Below are 24058 nucleotides of genomic sequence, written 5' to 3'. Positions count from 1 at the left end.
TTGTCTCCACCTGGCTCCGGGATGACTCACTTGACCCATCTCCAGATAAGTCATGAGCAAAGAACAGCATCTCCTGGGTCTGGATTAGCTGCAAAGACGGGGAAACTATTTTTCTAAGCTCCCCTTAAACTGTGAAAAGTGACTAGCTCACCTTGTCTCAGGAAACACTAAGTTCCAGCTTATAAAAAGGAAAGCTCCTTTTCTTCCATGTTCAGTTGTGCCGTTAACCGGCCACCGAGCCCAGAGATCCTAACCAAGACGTGTGCCTATCCAGTTTGTCACTTTGTTGGTGATTTTTTTAAACGGCAGAGGAGAGGAATCAACTGGTCACAGCATCTATCTAAGAAAACCAACCCCCAGAGTGAAAATAAACACACACCCACTCTCTGGCAACGCTCACCTTAGCTTGAACACGTGCTTCTTCTTTTTGTAATCAAGGGCCACTTCACAGATGGCTTCTTTCAAACTCACAGGGACCTCGCTGTGGTAGGGAATTCCGGAAGCAGCTGTCTTTGCATCTTTGTAGAAACCCATTTCTTGGTTATTTATGACACAGTAAACATTGTGCCAGGACCTGAGCAGTAAAAAAAAAAGGAACTTCAAGTTTCTGCTCCACACCCCCCTCAAGAACTAAGGGTCTGATTAACACGAAAACGATCCTCACACAACATGGCATGATCCCCTGTTAAAGGCCCTTCCTAAATCCTGCTAAAAATACGCAATGGAACAGAATTCCTCTGTGGACTCCCAAGACAAGACACGTACTGCTTAGTGGCAGGTTTTTGAGGGCCACTTCTCACTCTGAGTTTGAAGAAAACCACAGTGCCCTCTTTCATTAAATAAAGGTACTCTTGGCTCTGACGGGAAAGACTTTTGCCGGTGTTTGGTACACTCTTGTGGTAACAGGGTACAGGCCAAGCTCCTTACTGGAAACATGCCTGTCCTTAAGCAGCTCTTCCACCTCAGCTTCATTCTGTAATGAAGTGGCCTGGCTACGTGACAGGGAGGGGGAGGCAGACCCAGGGCCACTAGCACTTATGGTACACTGGCTGAATTAGAAAAAGGTAGCCTTTCCCCCAGGGTATGGCAAACTGTCCTAATATACTGCCTTTATTAGAACAAGACACTTTACTGCCACCTGCCTGTATTAACAAATAAATCTATAATGTCCCCAATGTGGATGGCAGCTCTTAGATGGGATTCCCTTGTACAGTGTACAACCTGTACAACTGTACATGGTGGTTCCAGGCAGTTTGGTTTACTGGTTAAGCACACAGGCTGTGGAGTCAGATGAGTTTTACCCTAGCTGTGCCATTTACTAAGTTACTACACAGAGTGAGCTTTCTTAACCTCCCAGAGCCTCAGTTTCTTCATTTGTAAAATGGAGATAATACAAGTAGGGCTACTGGGAGATAACGAGTATAAAAACTGATATGGAGATAAGGTAGGGGAAATGGTGAATGTCTTAAAACATCCCCCAGGAGGGAAACAACAGTGAAATCATTTCACTCTAGGGAAGACTCCCCCCGCTCCCTCAATCTAGCAATATTCCTTCTCAGGAGGAACTACTAAGGCCTCTTCTTGCTGTTCCCACACACACTTAACTCTTCCTTCTCTCGGTGAATAAAAAAAGCACACTACTCCCACTTCCCAACGTCAGTCCCGAGAAGGATGTAATGCCCGGGAAGCTACAGAACAAATCAGCCACATAAACACACACTCCCCTTTCGATCAAGAGTGGCCCACCTCCACCTCTTAATGGGCCGACTTCCCCCGGGACCGCCTCAGCCTCTGTGCTGTTACCTGCTTGAGGCCTTCTTATTGTGGGCCTCCCACTCGTGCTTCCGATTCAGGAAGCCTTCCATCTGGGCCAAAGGCGTCTCCTGGGTCCTGGCCGGCAAGGTGGCAGCGCTCTGGGCCGGGAGGGCAGTCTTGGCTTTGCGCTCGGAGGTGGGAGAGGGGATGGGGCTGGACTCTTTCGAGCTTGTCCTCTGTTCTGCAGCGCCATTGACCATTTCGCTCGTGTCCACCGTTTCTGCCATCTAGGGACAGCGGAGAGGCCGTTCAGCTAACCCCGTGAGCCCCGGGGGTGACCACATACGCTCTGACTCGCACACGTGGCTGTGTATAAATGCCTGGCACAGATCGAGGCAGTACAGTAAAACCATTGCACATCCCACAAAGCCAGCTGGACACCAAGGACATTAGAAGGTGGGAATGGATTAATACCCGCCCGTTTACGGGGAAATGAGAAAAGCGAAATGCCAGGATGAGTTTTACTGCACTCTGTTCCTCTGATCAATCCATTTTCTCTAATAGAACTCAGATCATTTCCTCTTATGGTTACTTTAAAACAAAAGGACAACAGTTAACAATCACACATATTAAATATGAGAGAGTGGACGTTATACAGCAGCCACCTTACAACCAAGGACGCCACCAGAAGGGCTGGAAGTTGAAGCGAAAGGGCATTCACAAACAGATGGATAGACGACTCTACCAGTACTACACGGCATTCCCCCAAAGTCAGACAAGAAAGACCTTTGGTTTCTGAAAATGCTCTTCGGCTCTCCTCCCACCACCCCCCGACACATCGTCATAAACACATGCAGAAATTAGGACGGCAATCATGCATTTCACATCTACCATCCCCGTTAGACTTTGGAACTTAAGAGCTGGAAGGAAATGAGGCAAGTCAACGAACATCAATTTAACCACATCTGCCGAAGTTGTATCGTGAGTGGGTTGTAGTTTGTGTTAAAGGAGCTGGAAAAGCCAATCACAGTCACTCAACACCACACAGCTATTTACCCCCAAACAAAGACAGAACCAGGGCCTTCCCCATCACGTGCTGGTTGATCACGGTGCCTTGCTGCACTGAGACGAGAAAGCCCAGACAGCCAGGCTTCCAGCGGCTCTGACCCTTCGGGCTGGAGACGTCTTCGGGAGCTGTTCCTTCCCAAGCTCATTTATATTGTAACCCTCATGGCTTTTCGGCTTGGGAAATGCAGTAGGGTCTCCATTCATTATCGCTTTCAGCCTGTGTGCCATCAACTGTGTACCATGAACTGAAGCGGTCCCTGGCTGATACACCCAGGGTGTGGGATTAGCGAGTTACTAAAGCTGGGTGTGGCTGATGCTTTAGTGGATTACAGACAACCTGCACCCTTCGTACACGGACAAACATGGAGGTGTCAACGGCACGCTCATTACATACGTCCCCCACCTCTGCTGCCCAGAACCAGGTGACAGCAAAATTAGCAGCAACAACCTCAACAGGATCAAGGGGAGACTGGCCACCACCGCTTGAACATCCGATATGTCAACTCCCAGGAACTGGGATGTCTCTGTTGGGCCTTATCTAAGTGGTGGGCTGGGAGTCAAGTTTATACTCTGTCTATACAAACGATCACTGTCTGCAGCGGGGGGGGGGGGTTAAGGTAAGACTAGAGGCTACGCACTTGAAGGGTGTCTGTGATTAGAACCCTTTATCCACACAGCAACGTGGAAAAAGGATTCTTAGGGTAGAAAGGCACAGGGAGGAGATGCATGGTGATTATCCTGGCCTTGCAAGTGACAGCCTGTCGACCAGTGCTTATAAGAAATATGCTATTTAAATCTCTCTCTTGCCTTTCCCTTTTAAAGGAGAGACAAAGGGGAAATGGTAACCAAAAAAACAAAACCCCCGAGTCAAAAGTAAGTGAGTGGATTTTAAGGTTGACACATCTGTTCTAGTGTGAGATTTCAGGAAACTTCTGGTTGGGAGGAAGTATGAGATCGGTCTGGAAGGCCTGTGCCAGGCATGAGTCCAGGGAGACATGGGGTTAGTGTCTACAGAAACCAGGTTAAACAAAAAAAAAATTAGTGCTGCAGGTGTGACTCAAAAACTGCTAGTGACAGCAGTGACCTGGATAGAGGAATGTTTACTGGAAAAAGGCTAAAATTTATCACACTTGGTCAAACTTCAAGGTAGGTGACGGCCAGGGGAAGCCCCTTCTGGGGGAAGTTCTGCAGCAAAAATTTTTTTCTTTAGAGTTAGAAGGAAAGAGAAAACCCCAAACCAGTATGCAGAGATAATTAATGTTTATGCAAATGAATCACTAACCAAGAAAACAAGGAAAATAAAAGGAACAAAATGAATTTTAATGGACATGTGCTTAAGCATGCCAACAGACAACACGCCACTAGAGACAAACATCAAAAGCAAATCGTAGTGCTGTGACCAAACAGTGGGTACATGTGGATACACCCCTACCCCCACCCCACATTGCTTCTCTTTAGCGATTAGTGGCTGCGTACACCTGAGAATATTTCAATCAGGAGGTGAACATAAATGCAACGTGACAACTAGTAGCACAAGGGACACCTGATTGGTTTTCTAAGTGCAAGAAGCAACACTATTTTCAAGTTCATTAACTTGAGTCTCTGCACCGTAACTCAGAAGAAATGAAAAGAGCTTTTCTTCTTCTGATACAATCCAATTACAATTAAAAATTTGTCTGGCAAGCTACAATTTAAAAATCTAGATAAAAATAGGCATGAGAACACATGCCAAAAGCATCACAGCACTCCTTTCTTGTGTGCTTATGTGGCTTTGTTTTGTTTTGTTTTGTTTTGTTTTTGGTCTTCTGAATACGAAAGGCATAAAATTGGGTATTAGTCCTCATGATACAAAATTTAAACATATATATATGGACACACCACATATATACATATAGATCAATGACACATATCATTTGGAGCCAGAAACACACGTCAGGGCTCCCTAATCACCAAAGATGAAGCAGTAGTTTCTTTTCTAAAATGAATTTTGGTGTGTTTTAAGGCAGAGACCCAATAATGGTGCACACTACTCCCAGAACATAAGAAGCTTGGCATCTATCTATATACCCATCTACGGTCGCAAGTAGATAGATATGTACATAGAAATGAGGAAACAACAAACAAGATGCTATATGATGTTATCCTGACAAAAGAAAAAAAAAGACATGCATCATGAAGTGAAAAGACAAATTAGACTTAACTCATGGAGAACACATATCAAAACAGGTTTTCTGATTCCACTAACATCTAAATATGGCAAATGAGCAAGTGAATGTCTCACAAGGCTTTGATGTAATATGGGCTTGGTTTGGTGAACAGAATCTCTGTTAAAACATTTTCAAATCCCTGCTGGTGGTCTGATAAATGTCATCCTAAACGACTCTTTATTAGAGAGCGTCACAAAAGGTCAGAAGAAAACGAAAAATGAATCAGAAGGTCCATACGAGACATACAACGGAGTTTCTGTCTACAGAGACACTGAAGGACTTCTGGAGCCTGGAGGCAGGCAACAGCTCCTGGGGTGGTTCCCCCAAGTGTGTCGTTCAAGTAATCAGGGTGAACCAGAATGGCTTTTGTTCCATGTGTTTGAAAAATTTAAACAGTTTGACACCCTGAAGTCATCAACTGAACGGAGAGGCGTGGAAGTCTGGTAGGCAGGCTTCCCCAACGGGCCGAGAAGCGCTGCCACACCTGCCACATCCCACGTCCTGGCGGTGCCGACAGTGACCCAGACAGAGGTGGTGGCAGCAGTCAGTGGGCCCCTGACTCCTGAGGCTGGCTGCATTATCTGCTGCAAGCGAGCCTACAATTCTCAGTTCAGGACTTGGCAGAAAAAAATAGAGAGAGGACCTGGTTTGTAAAAAAGTAATAAATGATCCGAGGGTCTCAAAACCGTTCAGATTCTGCGCCTAAAGTTTAAAAAACCCTCCCAAGTAGATTCAACTTTTTTTTTTTTTTAATCATTTTCAATAAATGAATGCATCCTTCATGGAATGTTACACAGCTGACTCTAGGTTTTAATCTTAGTACTGGAAGTCTCCCTCCTCAATTCCTAGTGAACTATTGCAGGTTAATAACTCTGTAAAGGGGGCTACGTATAGTGCAGGACTGCACCCTGTTAGTATAACTGGATGTGTCATACCTGTCAGATTCTAGTTTTCTTCTTCATTTTGCTGTAATCTCATTTAATTTCAATTACTCACGTAAGGCTTTCGCTGCAAAATCTTAATAAAGTAAAAAGCTCACGATAAATAAACAAAAAATACGTATGTTGCTTTCAGGCAACTGAGCATCCATCAGTTAAAAAACTCAAATAAACATGAATTAAACGCAAACAAATATGAAACCAAGGAAGGCTATGAATTAAGTAAAATTTTTAACACTGTGGGTGAAGTGGAAGCCAAAAGGTCAAACCAACAGGATTTGGAAAGAGTGGTTCTTGACAAATGGTAGCGAACTTCACAGTCCAGACCACGGCTGGTCACTGGCTGTCCGTCTGCTATTAAAGTTTTTGTAGTTTTGGTAGGTTTGAGAGCGGTAACTAACCCGTGGAGATCCCTGTTCAGCCGGCAAACCATTCTGGGAAACTTGCTCTCCTTTTGAAGTATCCCTGTTGGGGAAGGGGGAGAAAGAAGACAGAGGAGAGAAGAGGAGGAAAGGGGGAAGGAGGGAGGGGAGGGGGGAAGAAAAGAGGAGGAGAAAGAGAAGAAGACGGGGGAGAACACAAGTCAACTTTATTAGAGCCCCTCTCTCAGGAAAACATATGCAGCCCTCTTTCACATGACGTGATTTCTTTCTAAAAACTCTTTTAAGTGTTTCAAATTGACTCTAGATAGAGAGTAAGACCACAGGCATCCCTGCCCATAAAGGTGGCATTCAGGGTTGTCATGGAGCTTGGACCCCAGCTAAATAATCAGCCTTTCAGAAATACAGAGTAATTTCTGCCCTTCGTGTGAAAGTCACCCAGAACTTTCAGAAAGCATCACCACACAATCACTGGCCTGAAATCTGGGTAGTTCACTCCATCCATTTACTCATGTGGAAATTCTAAGTGTGTGTGTGTGTGTGTGTGTGTGTGTGTGTGTGTGTGTATACACACACATGTGCACAGCAGAGATGGCTGCTGTCCACATTCCACTTCCGCTACCAACATAGCAACGTGACTGTGGACAAGTCACTGTCCTCAAATATTATCCAGGGATGACTGTACAGAGAGAGTCTCAGGAGTCTTCGGAAGTGACTAACAGGAAGGGCACATCAGCACGGGCTTAGAAAGTGTGCTCCCTAAACCTCTCTTGTCACTGAATCTGAGACTGAAGTGGGCGGGCTGCCCCGTGACTCACCACTGCTGCTGGGACTCGGTCTCCTCGGAAACCTTCGAGCTCGGCTCAGGAGAAGGCGGCCGCCTCTTCCTCTCCTCTTCCTCTTGCTGTCTGCGCACTTCCAGTAGCTCCAACTGAGGGAGAATACGCTGATGTGTGGCAGAGCCCCGGACTCTGCCTCTTTTAAGGAGAGGGCTCCAGGCAAACCCTCCTGTCTGAGTGGTCTACGCTGGATCACGCGGGACAACCAGAAGGTCTAACATCCTAAGCAAAATCTCGTTAAGGTCATAAGAACTGCAGCTACAACCTCAAACCACAGGAAACAGAAGTCTGAGTGATGAAACAGATCCATTCTATGGGCTGGCAGAAGCCCTGTGAGTTGTGTGTGCCCCTGGGACATCGGGTTTAGTTTCTAAATGAACTCTGCAGCTCTCAACTTTGCTGAGGAAGAAAGCACCTGAGCATGAGGGTCCGTGCTGGACTTCTCATCAGCGATCAGACAAACACCACTGAGTTAGAGCTGCAATAATTCCCACAGAGGCTTCTTGTGCTGCGGTAGGGATTCAGGTTCAGCCAAACCCCAATAACACATTAAAAAAAGCCACGAAACAGACTAACTGGAACTAAGCCATTTCATGAGCAATATGCATGTACCAGAAGTATTCCGTTTTAACACACGTGTACAGGTACATTTTAGATGCCCACAACTGTAGAAATCGGGAAGCACACCATAAAGAATCAGCTTTCCACCAGGAGTGCAAGTGTCTTGGGAGAGAAAACACCAGTGGGCAAGGCCTATTCTAAGGCCTTTATTTTGGCAGAAGAGATTACCAGGACTGGGGAGAGTTTTCAGTGGTCTAAGATCGAGCTACTAGTGCTTGATGGGAATTCTAATCCTGAAATCGGAAGAAAACTGTAAGGCTATGCTCCACGGCTTCTGTGAGATACAGGAAGAAAAGTAGATCAAAAGAGAAAAGCAAATCCCAATCGATCAATTCCCAGACAGGAAGTGACCACAGACCTAGGTGCCCAGCAAGTGGTTGAGGGGGCAGGAGCCCTGGACCATCTCCCCATGTCCTGTACCAAGAGAAACACCAACTCCAGGAAGATCCTTACTGCTTTTAAAATCAGAGCAATGACCTGAGCTCCCTAGCCTAGAAGGTGAGCAGGAAGGAGAGGCTGCCCACGGGAACCACGGCAGAGCACCCCGGCTCCCAGGGCCCACTTACTGTCGTCAGCCTTTCCAGGGCGGAGAACCTCTCGTCCCAGGTCGCTGCAGACTTTTCAAAAGCCTCGTGGCGCTTGATGAGCTTCTCCACCTCGTCCACGCTCTGGCCTATTTCTCGGCTGGAGAGGTAGGGCTCCTGTCCGAGCAGCCAGGCCTCGGCCACACTGGCGTCCCTTGAGAACTGATGGACCTCCAAGACTGCACAGGGAGCCAAGAGTGAGTGTGGAGGGCAGGGTGACTCGGCAGCTCAGGGTGGCGCTGCCCTCTGCTGGCAGCTGCCGGCACAACCAGCTTACAGTCTAGTCTAGACCTGCGCTGTCCACATAAACGTCATGTGAGCCACACGTGTACAACTTTAACCTTCCCAGCAGCCGCATTAAAAACAGGTGAAGTTGATTTCAAATGCACATTTTAGACAACCTGATGTAACTGTTATTTCAACACGTAATCAGTATAAAAATTAACTGAGTTGTGTTACATCTTTTTTTTCTTCTGTCTTTGAAATCCGACATGTATTTTATACTTGGAGCACATCTTAATTTGGACCAGCCATGTTGCAAGTTCTGAAGAGCCCCATGTGGGCAGTGGCTACTATACGGCCATGCAGGGCCAGGAGGTATGCTCTGCTCACTCAGCCCTACTTCAGTGAAGTAAGCCTCAGAGCCCTGAAGAATTCACAATCTACATATAACCAGATTACTCTTGATGGGAGAGCCATTCACCAATCACCCTTTCTCGGGTGGAAGTGCTATGCTTTACTTTGGGGGGTTGAGAGGCAGGGAAGGATCTGGAAGCAGTATGGAAAGTAGGGACAGTATGGGCTAAGGCTTCTGCTTTATTCGTTCTGTCCCTCCACACGTGAGGAAAACACAGCATGACCTCCACCCACTGCAGCTGTGAGAAGGCAGCCCAGACCTCCGCTCTGCCTGCGCTATGGCTGGCATTTTCATTATACCTTAAGCAGCAAAGGTTGGGGTCATTCGGGTAAGAAATCAAGACTGCGGGCAGCACTGGTGTCACCCTGGCGGCCTCCAACACGGCACAAGATGATGCCCCCACGGCTCGAGAGACTTGTCACCTCATCAGGAATGCCCAGCATGCACCCTGGTGCCTAGTTCACAGTGGAGTGTAATCTGGGTTCTGCTGAACTGAACTGAACTGAACCTGCCCTGGGAGCTGGCAAAATTTACAGACCAAATCCTCATCCAAAGAATGATCAAAAGTGGGATTTCTTTTTCAAAAGAACTGAGATGCCTCCACTAGGTCTCTTACACACCTTTCAGAAAAGGCCCCTTGGATTCTGCTTCTAGAGAGCACTCCTGGTGCCTGAGAATAAGGTTATATAATATAATATAAAGGACAGAGCCCGGAGCCCCAAACACAGAATGGCAAAGTATGGTAAATAATGCTTCAGTTGGGCTACCTTTGCAGTTCATACCAATCATAAATGCTATTCCCAATACTGTATATTATAAACTCTGTGTTAGCTCACATATTCCCTTTATAAAATGAGATTAAAACTAGAATCTACCTCAGAGGGTTATTGTGGGAAGTCAATAAAGAAAAACATATAAAACACTTAGAATAATGCCTGGTTCACGGCAAAATCTTTATCGTTGTTAGCTTTCATAAGACCTAACAAGCCAACTTTCCATCTTCTTGACTCCACAGTAACAATTCTTCTTAAAGATACCTGGAGGAGAAGGGGCTCCTGTCTGCACTCTCCCAGAGGGATGCCACATCCTGTCGCCCCCATACTGTTCCTACACACTCAGACCCCGCTCACAACACTGAGGTCAATCATGAGATGAAAGATAATGAATATGTCACAGGGAACTACTTAAAAATACTTATTAGCAGGAAATGGTGAAATAGGACATTAAAAAAGCAGCATTCAGAAAGACTCCAAAAATCATTAAGAGATAACATCATATCAAATCAATTAAAGCAGGTAAATAAACTGGCTTGCTTTCAGTGGGGACCCAAAAAGGGCAGAGAGATTAGGTACATCCTTACTCAGTCTTAACCATTCCCATCGGTCTTCCCACTTGTCAATCATTTCTTTCCTCTTTTCCGTCAACTGCAGTAACTTCTCCTTGATCTGTGAGAAGAGAGGACCCCAAGGACATCTTAATAGAGTAGATCACATCCTCCTAGTCTGCCCCTTGATGGGCCGCTTCATATAAGAAAAACACTTTTTATGTAGAGACCACCACTAAGGCAGGAAAGATCTAAGGACTGCTCAGTCGATCTGCGTACTGGGAGAGGAGAGAAAAGCATGGCGACGTTCCTTCCAGAAGGGGCTGGGAGGAAGGCCGGGCTCCACCCAAAGCTGCTCTGTCGTGAGGAGGCCTACAATGCACTGAGCCCCCTCCAGACTCCGGGGCTTGCTGTGGTGAAGACACTCAAGTTAAGAGCAGGGGGCGGCGAGAGGGGCAAAGCCCTGAGCTCTCGGAGGCCTCACACTGATAACCACTCACCTCTGTGTCACCAGCCTCCCAACTCGACTTAGCAACCATCCACTAAAGAGCAAACAGATCTAGGGCACAGGTGACAGAGAAGGGGTGGCACCTTCGAGAACTGATGGAGGAGGTGAGAGAGGACGAACCCTTGACCAGAGGCCCTCAAAAATTGTCTTCTGTGCCATGGATTGATTGGCTCTACACCTAGAGACTTGCCTGTCTTATTCTACACATACAGGAAAGAAGCAAGGAGCTCTGAAACACATATAAGTGTGTGCATGTGTGTGTGTGTGAATGTAAGCACAGATTTCTGTGTGTGTGTGTCTATATATGCCCACACACACATACACACACACAAGTGTGTATACTCATACGCTCACAAGAGCGAGTCACTGTACATCTGAACACCAGCTGCGCTCACCCCAGGGGCCCCAAAGCGAAGCGGCATCCTACCTCCTCTGATGCGTAGTGCTTCCTCGCCAGCAGCGATTTCCCAAGTTCAATGCAGGTCGTGAAACTGTCATTACGAGCATCGATTTCAGCTTTGATACCTTGATGATTATTCATTAATAGTTCAACAGAGGACACATCCCTAAAATTACACAAACGATACTTCCTTTAGGAGACCAAGCTTTTCAAATAAACGTGTAGGTTGCAAAACACGTAATTAATTTGAAGGAAACTGGCGGCACAGTATCTGATTCACAGTCTGAGCCCAGGCAGGGTCACTGAGCTGCAGCACAACGATGGTGTAACTCAGGCACAGCTTCACAACCTAACGCTGAGAATACGGCTACTTTTATTTTTGTGTGTGCGCTTAAACAATTTTTCTAGGTGGAGACCAGAAAAACCACTGGATCTCTGTTCAACCTTTTACTTTGAAATGCACTTCAGACTCTTCAAGAAGGTACAGACTCTTCAAGAAGGTACAGGTGTCCCCAGTTGTACCCCAGTGAGTTAGCTGCCCAAGGTTCAGGACGTGTGTGTTCTAAAGAGCAGCAAATACTGTCTCCTTATTTAGACCTGAAGACACACAGAGCAGGAACCAGCCAAGCAATCAGCGACTGGCAGAGCCGTGAGAAGGTCTCATCCATCAAAACCGACTGACTGGGAAGTCCTGACCTAAGGAAACACAACTGCCTCATGTATATAATAACCGTATTTCTTCTTTTGGGGCACAGTCCATTCCTCAGTTACGGTGAGGGCTGGAGCCGGCAGTGGGGAACAGGAGGCTATAATATGTGCCTGCTTGTACACCCACTAGCTCCTCTTCACCGCTTTGCATGAAACATGGCCAAAGAGAAGACACAGAACAAATACTAAATACAAATCCCGAGACACCATTAAAGCAGATGCTGAGTGCAAGAGGCACCTTTAGTAATATGTCTGAAAAGGGATAGAGTGGTTTTTGATCTGACAGACATAGAAAAAGAACTCAGAAAAGCCATCTCATGCCAGCGGTGAGGTAGAGCTAGTCCGGTCCCAGGTATGCGGCTGCTTTGAGGCACGAGGCCCACAGATGAGAGCAGGAGGTCCTGGGTGAACGTGGACCCAGGCGACAGGGTCTGGGAGAAATGGGGAGGGCTCCACAGGGCTCGACTACACTGGGCCCCTCGTTCCCTGACAACCGCGCGCAGGAGACAAGTGGAACAGCGGCGGCGCCCCCAAAAACCCCTCCCCGCCCCCGCTCTGGCCTCGAAGCTCTGGGGCAGGGCCCAGCCGGGAAGCCGGCAGCGTTACCGTGGCTTCTCCTGGGCTTCGATCTGCCGGATGACATCCTCCATCCACAGCATGAGGTCGCGCACCATGCTGAAGAAGCGGAACTTGTCCCCCGTGTCCACCAGCCGCACCCTGCGGCCCTCGCAGGCGTCCAGCAGGGCCTTCCAGGCTTCCAGGACCTCGTTCTCCCGCTTCTGGATGTCCTCGGCCTTGTCGCCCGCATAGGCGGCCTGGAGGCGGGCTGCATCCTCCTGCAGCTGTCTCACCTGTGAAGCCGCCGGGAGACGAGACGGCTCAGAGCTGGGCCTCCGCGCCACCACCCGGCCTCCCGCTCCCCCTCTGCACACCATTCTGCCTTCGCGCTGATGGGAGCCCTGGTCGGGAAAGGTCCCTGGAGGTGGCCCAGGATGTGAAGACGGCACAGAAACACACGGTATGCACCCAGATACAGTAAAGGATAAACACCTAATCTGCTTCTGCATGGTACAGACGGTGTTTTTTTTTATCAGGAATGAGAAACTGCCATCAAGAACTCATTTTGAAAACACCTTTTCCATTAGCTATGTGATGTTGCTGTTGAAAACAATGTATGTATCACCTGTAAGAGCTCCCACAACGGCACATTCCAACGTGAAAAACAAAAACGCAGCACTTAATGTAGTTAAAAATGCTGCTGCCAAAGAAGGTAAAATCTTAACCAGCCAAACTTCAATAAAAACTCTGGAGAACAAGAAACGCCAATGAGTCATATGAAAATATGCTACATGGAGATACTGTAATTTGTCATCTCTTAGTTGGCAAAAAATCAAGCTTGATGATGTATATGTCAGTGAGCTGATTCACTGTTGATGGGACGAAAGGTTACAGCTCCTACAAGCAGGCACAGGCAGTACCCACCAAACTTATAAATGCGTGTGCCCTTTGATTTTATGATTCCACTTTGGGGAATTTATCCTACATATACTCTTGCACTTTTAGGAAATGAAATACACATAAGGTTATTTATTGCACCAATGTCTGTAAATGCAAAAGACTGAAAATAAAGTGTCTGTTCGTCCATGAGGGACTGGTTATATCACAATGGCACATTCATACAGCAGGCTCCCATGCAGTCATGAAAAAGAATGCGGAAGGGCTCTGTGTACTCGTGTGAGAAGTACTCCAAGATGACCGCTATGTAGAGAAAGCAAAGCCCAGAGAGTGTACATAATATCAATACTTTCTGTGTAAAAAGGGGGAAAAAAACAAGAAACGGCTTTCACCTTTTTGTTGGGGGCGAGGGTGGTGGTGGAGGGCAGATACACCTTTACAAGAGAAACTAATAACCGTGGCTTATTTTGTAATTTCCTTCTCTTATGTTTTATATAAAGTACGTATTAGTAATGCCATACTCGTGCACAACATCTAATTTAAAATATACACGTATGGGGAGCGCACACTCAATCTTCATTTACTGATCGAAGTCTGAAGACAACAGCCATCCTGAATGACAGCAGCCTTCAGAGGTCCGTGAGGGGAGTATGTGGACAAACATCACGGGGGGGGGGGACGGGCACTGGGGCTTGCGGGGAGGTGTACCGACCCTGATCACTCAAAAGGCTCTAGGTGGCGGTAGGTAAGGAAAAACAAATTTCTGCCAGAGATGCAAAGAAGAATCAATGGGGTTTGGTTTCCCTGGTGATTTGATTCCCATATCCTAAGAGACTTTTGGAAACATTCTTTACATATGGCTCAGGTATTAACTCAAATGACAATAAGCAGGTTCCTAGGAAATTATTTGAAAAGCTTATCTCCTATATGACTAACCAAATCGTTCCAAACAAGTTAAAAAAAAAAAAAAATTTCCTGGGCCTCCAGCTGTTTTCAATTTGTTCTCGCAACAGCAAACCAAGGTAGATGAGGAGAGCAAAAGCAGAAATTCCCGCTAGAATTAACTACTGCTTTGAGGAGTCACTGCAGACCATCATCAGGTTCCCTCATGTCTACTGTTCCTGCACAGAATGGAGGATGGTGGCGGGTCAGCTGGCATTAAGAGTAAAGCAGCCAAGGAGGAAACGCCATCGGCTTCTGGAGGCTGCACCGGGAGCCCTCCCTTCTGCTCTAACTGCAGGAGGGGCATGCATACTTTTGTGGCTGAAATGGCCTGGCCCAGTGGGTATGGTGCGGTGCAGACTATCAGGCTTGACGGAACAGATTCCTGTCCTGGACGTTCCTGGACTCTCAGTGGGCTCCTGCATCTCTCTGAGCCTCACAAAGTGAAGGGATTTCATGAAAAAAAAAAAAAAATGAAGGAGCAACTCTACCATCTCTGGAGTCTCCTGAAGTTCTAAAACTAAATGATTTTACAGGTGCAGAGGAAAGACCTGCTGCTAATAAGGCTTCCAGGCATTCCAGAAGTTCTCTTAAGCTTTTTAAAAACTGTAACAATACACACTGCAGTCCTTAAAGCATTAGGGAACCGAAGCTTAGGAAGGAAATTAAACTTGCAGTGATACAGCGTGACGGGCTCAATTCAAGCCAGGGTCGGCCCTTCTCTGGTGGCCATGCTCTAAGTGCACGGCTCAGGATCCTTACGCGCTCACGTGGTGCTCCAGGGCCTTACACGCAGTGAGAGCCACTGAACAGGAAGCTGACAAGCTTCTGAATGGAGAATCCGCCAGCCGTGAAGGAAAGACTGGAAACCCGCACAACGCATGGTGGGCGCTTTTAAATTCTGCCTGATGCAGACCCTCAGCCACTCCACAAATCTCCTAAATTATCCCCCCCACACCTTCTACCTCCAGGATGGAAAAGGGGAAGCCACTTAACGTGAATGGAGCCCCAGCTGTGACCTACCTTTGCTTCTAGAAGGGGCAAATTAAGGGGAAGACAACAGCAGTAAAGGTGGTCCTTCCACAGAACAAACCCCAGAGCACACCAGAGAAGGCTGGCACACTAGATCAGGGGCTGGCCCACGGCAAATGTGGGCTCCCTGTTTTTATAAAGCTTTGCTGGCACACAGCCACGCCCTTCACTTTCGGATTGTCCGTGGCTGCTTTATGCTACGATGGCGGAGCTGAGTAATTGTAACGGACTGTATGTCCCACAAAACCAAAAATCTGTACTGTCTGGGCTTCTACAGAAGAAGTCTGCCAACCCCTGCACTAGATCACTGATGTGCTTCTAAAAGGTAAAAACAAACCTCCTGATATCCTCAGGGCTGACATCTTTAAGAAAACGAACTTCTTCTCTAAGATCTTGAAATTTAAGGGAAAAGGCAGATAAAATTTATTTTTCATCTAATAGACATAAGACTAAGCAGTAAACTGTGCAGGAATGAGAGTGTGAATTAGAGAGTGATTATACTACAGATCGTTACTGTTATATTGTTATCACTTTGCCAGACAGCTCTTAAACAAAGCCTTAGTGTTAACCACTTCATGGCGGGAGGGGAAGACCGGGCATAGTAAAACGTTAGAGTCTTGTTTTCTCTCTTCTCCAATACATAACTCAGACTCTGTTTGACGGAAAATGATGAGGTATCATTTTGGAAATTATTCTGGATGGATTATGCCAACGTAATTCAATTCTTGTTGAGAAGGCCTAAAACTTGTCAATGTTTGTGTATGTGTCTGGGTTGTTTATTTTAATCGTAAACACTGTTCATCCAACAGTGTCTGCAAAATATGGCAAACAGAATGTTACGGACTGGTAAGTTCTCCCAAATGGAGCGTTACAACAATGTGTGTAATATGTGTGTGTGCACACGCATGTCCCTTTAATTTGGGCAATTCTTTGAGGCATGTTTGGAGGAGCCAAGGAACGGAGAGAGATGCTCAGAGAGGCACAAAGACGCTGTACGGAAAGAACCCCTGCCACCACCGCTGCGCAGCGCCTCACCCACCTGAGTGCCCAGAGCCTGGATGTCGTGCTCGAACGTGGTGTGCATTCTCTGTAAGGTCTCCACTGTGTTCTGATCTCTCCCGAGCTCCTCGGGGAGTTTCTTGTGCTTGTCCTGGATGCGCCCAAAGATCTCCTTGGCATCGTGGTAAAACTTGTGCAGTTCATAGGAGGCGGCGAGGATCTGTGTCCTCGTGTCGATGAGCTCCAGGAGGTCAGCCCAGGCTTCGTTGAGCCCGTCCTTCCACTCGGCGATGGTGGCGGCATCCGAGTGTCCAGAGTTGATGAGTTCATCTGCCATGTGATTGACCGTGTCCACACGCTCCTGCCCAATGTTCCCCGTGTCCCGGGCGAATTCCCGGAATCGCTCTTGTAGCATCTGAAACAGGGATGAGCACCAAGAAATCAGTGAGACTACTGTGAACACTTTATTTCTTGATCACACGAACGTCCTTTGGAGAGAAATGCCTGACTTAACAGATCTCAGCTCCAAAGTCTCGTATCAATCAGGCTTCCTCCTTGCTCACTGCCGCCGAGTAAGGCACGGGCTCCATCTCCTCTGACCAGAGGAGGACAGGGCGCACGCAGCAGAGAGGTTCAACCATCCCCAAGTCGCCCGGTGATCAAAGTGTCAAACTGAAACGAAACCCCGCCGTCTTTGGCTCGAGTCTGGGGTGCGTTCTCCGCTCGCAGACAAGGCACGCAAGGGGCCCTCCACAGCCCGCGCGCGCCGCACTACCGCCCGGGCTCTGCCCGCGGTACTTGCCGTGACGTGCTCGTAGTCCTGCCCCAGCTCGTGCGACCCTGCGACCACCTCCCTCTCGGCGATCCACTGCTCCAGGTCGTCCACCTCCCGGTTGAGCTGGAACAGCCGGTGCCTCTCGTCCAGCTTGCCCCTCCTCTCCTCCGCCAGGTCCTTGAGACCCGCATACAGCTTGTCCACCTTGGACTGCCGCATGCTGATGCGCTCACTGCGGGGGGCGAGATGAGGGGGACACGTTCTTCAGGGGGACAGTAAATGCGGAGAAATGCCAAGAGATCACGTTCTACAACATTTCTCAAAGGAAACTTCAAGTTATCCTATTTAGCCTAAAAAAGAAAACTCTGAAATTTGACCTCAAGTAATGAAGAGCCAACGTGTAACAAAACACAGTAATCAAGGACAAAGGCCATCCTGACCGTGATGACAGAGGGAGGGGAGAGAGATCGAAACACTCTGCACTGCTGGCTCCGTATGTCAGGATTTCCTCTGACATTAGAAGTTAACCCAGGATCCGTTCTCAGGTGCCATGCTGTCGAAGGGACAGATAACATCCCCGTCTGCACACACCTTGACCTTCTCTGGGCTGTATGCTCTTCTCTGCCAGGAGGGCGGGCCCTGCTGCTCCCATTTCCTGGGTCCTGGGGGTGCAGCATCCGTCCCCCTCCCTCCAACTTCTCCCAGAATGACAGTCTTCCAGCATGAAAGCAGTCAGACAAGGACTTATTGATGCCTGTCCTTGGGCGATGAGGAAGGCCACTTTCCTGGGAGTCCTGATGACAAACACCTGAAGGAACCCCTGTACCAACCCAGCCACTGACCTCATCTCCAACTTGCCTTGATTAACGCACAAAGCCGATTCTTGTCTGCCTGAGCCGTAACAGGCAGTTCCAGAGAAAGCCTAAAATGACTGCCACCGAAGTGAGCGTGTAAGCCTGGTCTGTAACAGGGCAGGAGTACCACACACTCCTTTTTCTTATTCCTGAGGCATTCTCAAGACTCAATGTATAAGAGTTCAGAGGCAGCATCATTTTCTTCTCCCGGCAGCCCTTTTAATTTACAGGTCCAAGTATCCTTATCCATGGCTCTATTAAGACTAGTAATTACTTTCCTAAACTGGATGACTTTTTAAACCCAAGGGTAGGTGCTTTTATCACCTGTATATCCATGCAAGTCAATCGGTACTTCTGACGCATGACACCAATAATCTTCTCAATAGGGCTTGGCCAGCAGGAGATAATCAACCCGCAAGAGTGAGCTCCTGTAATGTAACCGTGCACCCTTCCTGTTCAGCACAGGCCTACTGGGTCTGTTTTAAAAATGCTTCCCAAAGATCTACGTTACCAGTTACTCGAGCAAGAGGCCCTGACTGGGGAGGAACTGACAGGCCAGTCTCACCTTCACAGAACGGCACTCACCTTTCAGGATGGCTGTCGGCCACCAGGGCCCGGCTGGTCTTGGAGAGCTGATGCACCGTCTCCGCGTAGTCCTCCACAGCTTGTTCTAGAATCTGGTGCTTCTTCAGCATGGAGACGGCACTCTGCTCATCCTGATTAGAGAGGGGGCCGTCACAACCACAGCCGTGCCCCCGCCCCTGACCCAAAACCCCCCGGAAGACGGGCGCCCGGCTGACCGCGTGGTGTGGCAGGAGGAAGACTTGGCAGAAAGAAAAAAGCCACACGTGTGATATGGGCGCTGGAACACGGAGCGCTCCATGAGCATCAATGTGGACTGGCCCGTGGGAGCCTCTGAAAGACGGACGCGAGGGTGACGCAGGGTGACGGGGACCCGCTGAAGTATAAGGTAAAGCCCAGGCAAACCTAGTGCATCCTGGCTGGCTGAAACACTCTCCACGGTCTAACAGATGTAGGTAACAGCATTCTGGTGAGAATACTTTCAAATACTTCTAGATTGTCTCAAAACAAAAGCACCTAGTATACTGTAAAAGACAGACTTTGGCAAATTTCTATTTAAAAAAGCGGAGGGCATGATGAATCCAGTCTTAACGACAATACCGGGATTCAGACAAGAAAATTCTGCGTCGAGGGGCAAAGAGCCAGGTTCCAGCCACCGGTACGCACCACACTGCCCCCACGACCACGGCGGCAACGACACGTTTCACGAGGACGTCGCCCCCACGGCCCACAAGCTCAGGCTCTGAGTCTGAGGCTCTCCGGCGGCTGGGCCGGGGGGAGGGGGCTCGGCCCCCACCCCCCGCCTCACCTTGGCCTTCTCCTCGGACATCATGTACAGCTCCTGCTCGCTCATCCACGCCTCGGCCTCGGCCGCGTCGAAGTAGTACTGCTGGGCCTTGTGCGCCTCCTCCAGCCGCCGGTGCCGCTTCTCCGTCTCCTCGATGAGGAGGCCCCACAGCTGCTTCAGGTCGGCCAGCCTCTGCCGGATGGCCTCGGCGTTGAGGGTGCTGTCCGTGACGATGCTCTGGCTCCTCTCAAAGACGTCGTCGATGCGGGGCTGGTGCCCCTGGATCTCCTTCTGCAGGGTCTGCGGGAGCAGGGCACACACGCCGGAGGCTCGCTAAGCCACGGCAGCTCGCTGCTTGCGCCGCGCCGCGGGGGCCGAGGAGGAACCGCCAGCCCTCAGAGCTCTGCCGCTCACCGCCTCGTAGCGTGGCGCCGATCTACCAGGAGGAGCCAGCCCCAGCAGACACGCTTACCTGATTTTTCTTTATTAACAGCTGCACGGTCTGGAGGTTGTGGCCGTGATCCGTGGAAGTTGCCAAAGGCATCCTCTCTCCAACCCACAACTGGAAGGAATTGTAAACAGGTGGTCAGGGCCACTCAAAAAGAACAAATATTTGATGCAAACGAGGGCAGGAGGGGAGAGCAGGGAGGCCAGCGTGAGAGAGGAAGTGTGTTCAACCCCACCGGGGGATAAACAACAAGGTCCTACTGTACAGCACAGTGAACCATATTCAATATCCTGTGATAAACCGTAATGGAAAGGAATATGAAAAAGGACATATACATGTATAACTGAGTCACTCTGCTGTACAGCGGAAATTAACACAACGTTATAAATCAACTATACTTTAATAAAATTTAGAAAAAGAAAAAGAATCCCACTGGGAAGGGCGGCCTGGGGAGCCTGCCCTTCTTCTCCGATACAGGGCACGGGCCAGTCTTCCAGACCTCACTTCATCCTCAATACCGGACTCTCCGTGAGTCCTCATTCATTGTTTTTAAAACTACCGTTCTAGGGGCATTAAACCCTTGAGTTACCTTTAGAAAGCCCGACAGAAAAACAGAGTTACATTTTGTGTGGATATACGGAGCACGGTTGGGACGGCTCAGCCCACTGACGTGACCGAGGTGGGTCGGGCCCAGAAGTGAGAACACGGGCACCAGGCTGGCCAGGCGGGGAAGTACTCACGATCTCGTCCTCCACGTCCCTGTTGAACTGATGGATCTCTTTGGAGGCCAGCAGGTTCTGCTTCCTCTCGCTCAGGGGCTCCAGCAGCTCCGTGAACTTGGTCTGCACGGTGAGGCGCCTGCTGTCCACCTCGTCCGTGCTCTTCCCCTCCTGGCTCAGGGCCTGCGCCTGGCTCTGGAGCTCTTCGATCTCCTTCTTCCGCACCTCCATCTGATTCTCCAGCATCTGAGGGCGAAGACAGACCCACCTTCACACCCGAGACGACGGACACACGGAGGGTGCTGTAAAATGTTCCCTTGTGGCACTGGCCAAAATGGAAGACCCAAGAATATTCACTGATACAGTGGAGAGCCCAAGAAATGGTTCCACATGGCCAGCGAACCAGCAATTAGCTCTCCACTTCGTCAGCTGATCTTTCAAAAAAAAATCCCTAGAAAGATTTTTTTCAACTTGGGAGCAACAGTCAAGTTTATCCAGGAACTTAGGAGGCAAATGACAGGGGAAACAAGAATTAATTATGGGGAAAGGCCAGTCTTCATCTGCCTGTTCAGAAGCCGTAACGACGTTGGAAACCAGTTTAACCCCCAGGAAGGAGTCAGGTCTTCTGCTTCCAGTTCTTTTAGGCCAGAAGGACAGCCAATGTTACCATCTTCTCTTGATTTCTTCAATCAGAAAGCTGATTATTCTTTTTTAAAACACTGGATAATGGCTAAAAACATCCTAACTGTGTATTTACATGAGGAACACGAGCAAAAGCAGAAGCAGAGGTCTCTCACTCAGGAAAGACCACCCTGGGAAGCCCACACACTGCTGGCTTAGAGACAAGGGGCTGGCGTCTGAGAATAGACTGACTCTTTCCTTAGGTAGGGGAGGACTCGGCCACGCACTGCAAACCTGGCCCAGGGAGCTCCTGCCAGGTTCTGCCACCAACTTGCTTGCTCAACCTCACCAGAGCTGTTTCCTCCTCAATTCAGAGTAAATTCATTGGCCCTTAGAAGGGCTTTAACTGTGATGCAAAAAACCCCAAATTTCTTTTATTATTTATAAAGAGCCCCGAACAACTCAGGTAACTATCACATATCTAGACGTTATACAGCGAAGTATGCAAACACGGTAACTTTCCTTCACGTAAATTGCGGACTAAATGAAATGAATATTTACTCAACTGTTAAGTGGTGATACTATCCATCAACCAAGATGATAATGAAAGAATATTTCCATGCACGGACACCCAACACTGCTACTGTGTCTTTCCAGTCGATTCTGGAAATGTCCCACGATGCTGTCAGAGCCCGCCGTGCTGCGTTAAAATCCCTTCCCACACCAAGGGGATGTCTGAGAACACAGTGGGCGAGTTAAGACTATCAGGACCACGGCAGGGAAACAGCCACTTGCCTGTTGCTTTTTCAGCAGGATGTTGACACTGGTGAGGTCTTTGCCATAGTCGTCAGATTGAATCTGACTCTCCAGGCCGTGCAGCCATTTGTCCAGATCTGCACAGCTCTGGGTGAAGAGTTCAGCTCTGTTTGCATCGAAGAGCCGCTGGGCCTTGGTCTGTGTGGTAGACTCAAGGACTTCCCACATTTTATGTAAACCTGTGAGTTTCTCCTTCACCACGGCTTCCGTCTCTGGCTTTTCTGAAATGAGCTGCATTCCTTCCTGGAAAACACACATACATGCAGTTTGCAGGAGAATAGGTGTCACTGTGAAAAACAAACCTGAGATATTTGATCTGTGAGTTTCCTATTCATTCAACACACACACACACACACGCACGCACACGCAGCCTTTCCACGTAGAGTTAATGGAAAACACACATACATGCAGTTTGCAGGAGAATAGGTGTCACTATGAAAAACAAACCTGAGATATTTGATCTGTGAGTTTCCTATTCATTCAACACACACACACACACACACACACACGCACACGCAGCCTTTCCACGTAGAGTTAACTGCTCAACAAAACTGACAATGGCCTGGCCTACTGTGGTTTTCACAGGCGTGGAGCACCAAGTGATTGCTGGGGCTTAGGGACACTTAATGCCAATAACCTAAAACTCCATCCCCTCCACATCACCCCCAAGAGACCATAATACATTATTTTAACTGTTAAGAGTTTGAAACAGTATAGAGTGTGAAGGAAGAGAAGGGTGGGTGGGGAATGTCACATTCATGTTCTATTGTGCTGCAGAGAACCTCCCTGTGCCGAAGCAACACATTTTAGATTATTTAAAATATATAATATTTCTAAGTTCTGTGGATCCGCTCAGTCTCTGTCACAGTCCAGCACAGATAACATGATCAACAGAGTGAGGACGCCGCCCCAGGGGTTTGCGGTCCATCAGGTGCAGCAGATGAGACACACGACAGAAACTCAACTCCTAGTAGTCATCAAAAGACAAAGCAGGGCTTCCCTGGTGGCGCAGTGGTCGAGAATCTGCCTGCCAGTGCAGGGGACACGGGTTCGAGCCCTGGTCTGGGAAGATCCCACATGCCGCGGAGCGACTGGGCCCGTGAGCCACAACTACTGAGCCTGCGCGTCTGGAGCCTGTGCTCCGCAGCAAGAGAGGCCACGACAGTGAGAGGCCCGCGCACCGCGATGAAGAGTGGCCCCCGCTTGCCGCAACTAGAGAAAGCCCTCGCACAGAAACGAAGACCCAACACAGCCATAAATAAATAAATAAGTAAATAAATTAAAAAAAAAAAAGACAAAGCAGGCATTTTGTGCCACCTGGTTGGGTTTCTGCTTTTCTCCCTTCTGCTGGGTTGAAGTCAGGAGTTGGTAGGTGGAGGTGGGACTGCTCCCGGCTGTGTAACTTCTGTATGTGGTCAGATATGACTCAAACATGCTGGAAAACGTGCTAAATACAAAGGAGCTCATTTCCACCCAGTTCGTTTACTCACCACGGCCACAATGACGGAGCCCCATCAAACATCTTAACTCACCTTCTCAATTTTGTCAAGCCATTCTTTGTTGGATGCGAGTTCTGCCATAAAGGCTTGATGTTTTAACCATTTACTGTGCAGATTTCTGGCTTCATCATAAGACATGTCCTGGGCTGTAAGCATCTTTTCATTGATCCAGAGAGACAGCTAGGAAAGAAAAAAAAAATCAGGAAGGTTTCAGAGATTGTGATCACAGACATCAGCCTCTCTTGTGCCCGGAAAGAGCCATTATGTCGTACTACACACACTCCATGTTTCCATGTCAACAGACAGCCAAACGTTCACTTTACCACTCTGACCCGTCACAGCAGGTTATCCCCACTGTCTGGACGCTGTACTGGAGCCTTGCTCCCAACTATGTATCTAACATTAAATCCAGGAGTACAAAAGTGCCCCGAGCCAGCTTTCAAACTGCTTGGCACCCTTAACCAGCTTCTCCCCCAAAGGCTTGTGTTTAAAATTCTGCCCTAACCAGGCTAGGTCACAACCTTCTTTCTCCTTCAAATAGCCGTGCCAGCTATACCATG

General features: G+C 48.4%; 1 protein-coding gene across 4 annotated transcripts in view; it reads right to left on the bottom strand.

Annotated features, from left to right (window-relative positions):
* The window catches only part of SPTBN1 (spectrin beta, non-erythrocytic 1), a 194882-nt gene that overhangs the window by 3315 nt on the left and 167509 nt on the right, over positions 1–24058 (bottom strand). For 3 of the 4 annotated variants that reach the window (XM_068563953.1, XM_068563954.1, XM_068563955.1), the window contains 16 exons: positions 23532–23678; positions 21979–22242; positions 20584–20808; positions 19868–19957; positions 19417–19695; positions 18612–18742; positions 17200–17404; positions 16438–16812; positions 12576–12820; positions 11289–11427; positions 10390–10474; positions 8375–8571; positions 7167–7279; positions 6370–6433; positions 1804–2042; positions 401–574 (listed from right to left, as the gene is read on the bottom strand). In XM_068563953.1, the coding sequence (XP_068420054.1) occupies positions 401–574; positions 1804–2042; positions 6370–6433; positions 7167–7279; positions 8375–8571; positions 10390–10474; positions 11289–11427; positions 12576–12820; positions 16438–16812; positions 17200–17404; positions 18612–18742; positions 19417–19695; positions 19868–19957; positions 20584–20808; positions 21979–22242; positions 23532–23678 (2972 nt within the window). Of the gene's footprint in view, positions 1–400; positions 575–1803; positions 2043–4122; positions 6434–7166; positions 7280–8374; positions 8572–10389; positions 10475–11288; positions 11428–12575; positions 12821–16437; positions 16813–17199; positions 17405–18611; positions 18743–19416; positions 19696–19867; positions 19958–20583; positions 20809–21978; positions 22243–23531; positions 23679–24058 lie in introns of those variants that run through there. The other variant, XM_068563956.1, reaches the window with a different exon arrangement.

The sequence above is a fragment of the Eschrichtius robustus genome, chromosome 15, assembly GCF_028021215.1.
Source record: "Eschrichtius robustus isolate mEscRob2 chromosome 15, mEscRob2.pri, whole genome shotgun sequence".
NCBI classification, from domain to species: Eukaryota; Metazoa; Chordata; class Mammalia; order Artiodactyla; family Eschrichtiidae; genus Eschrichtius; species Eschrichtius robustus.
Note: the sequence above shows the minus strand (reverse complement) of the source record. Positions and strands in the feature narration are given on the sequence as shown.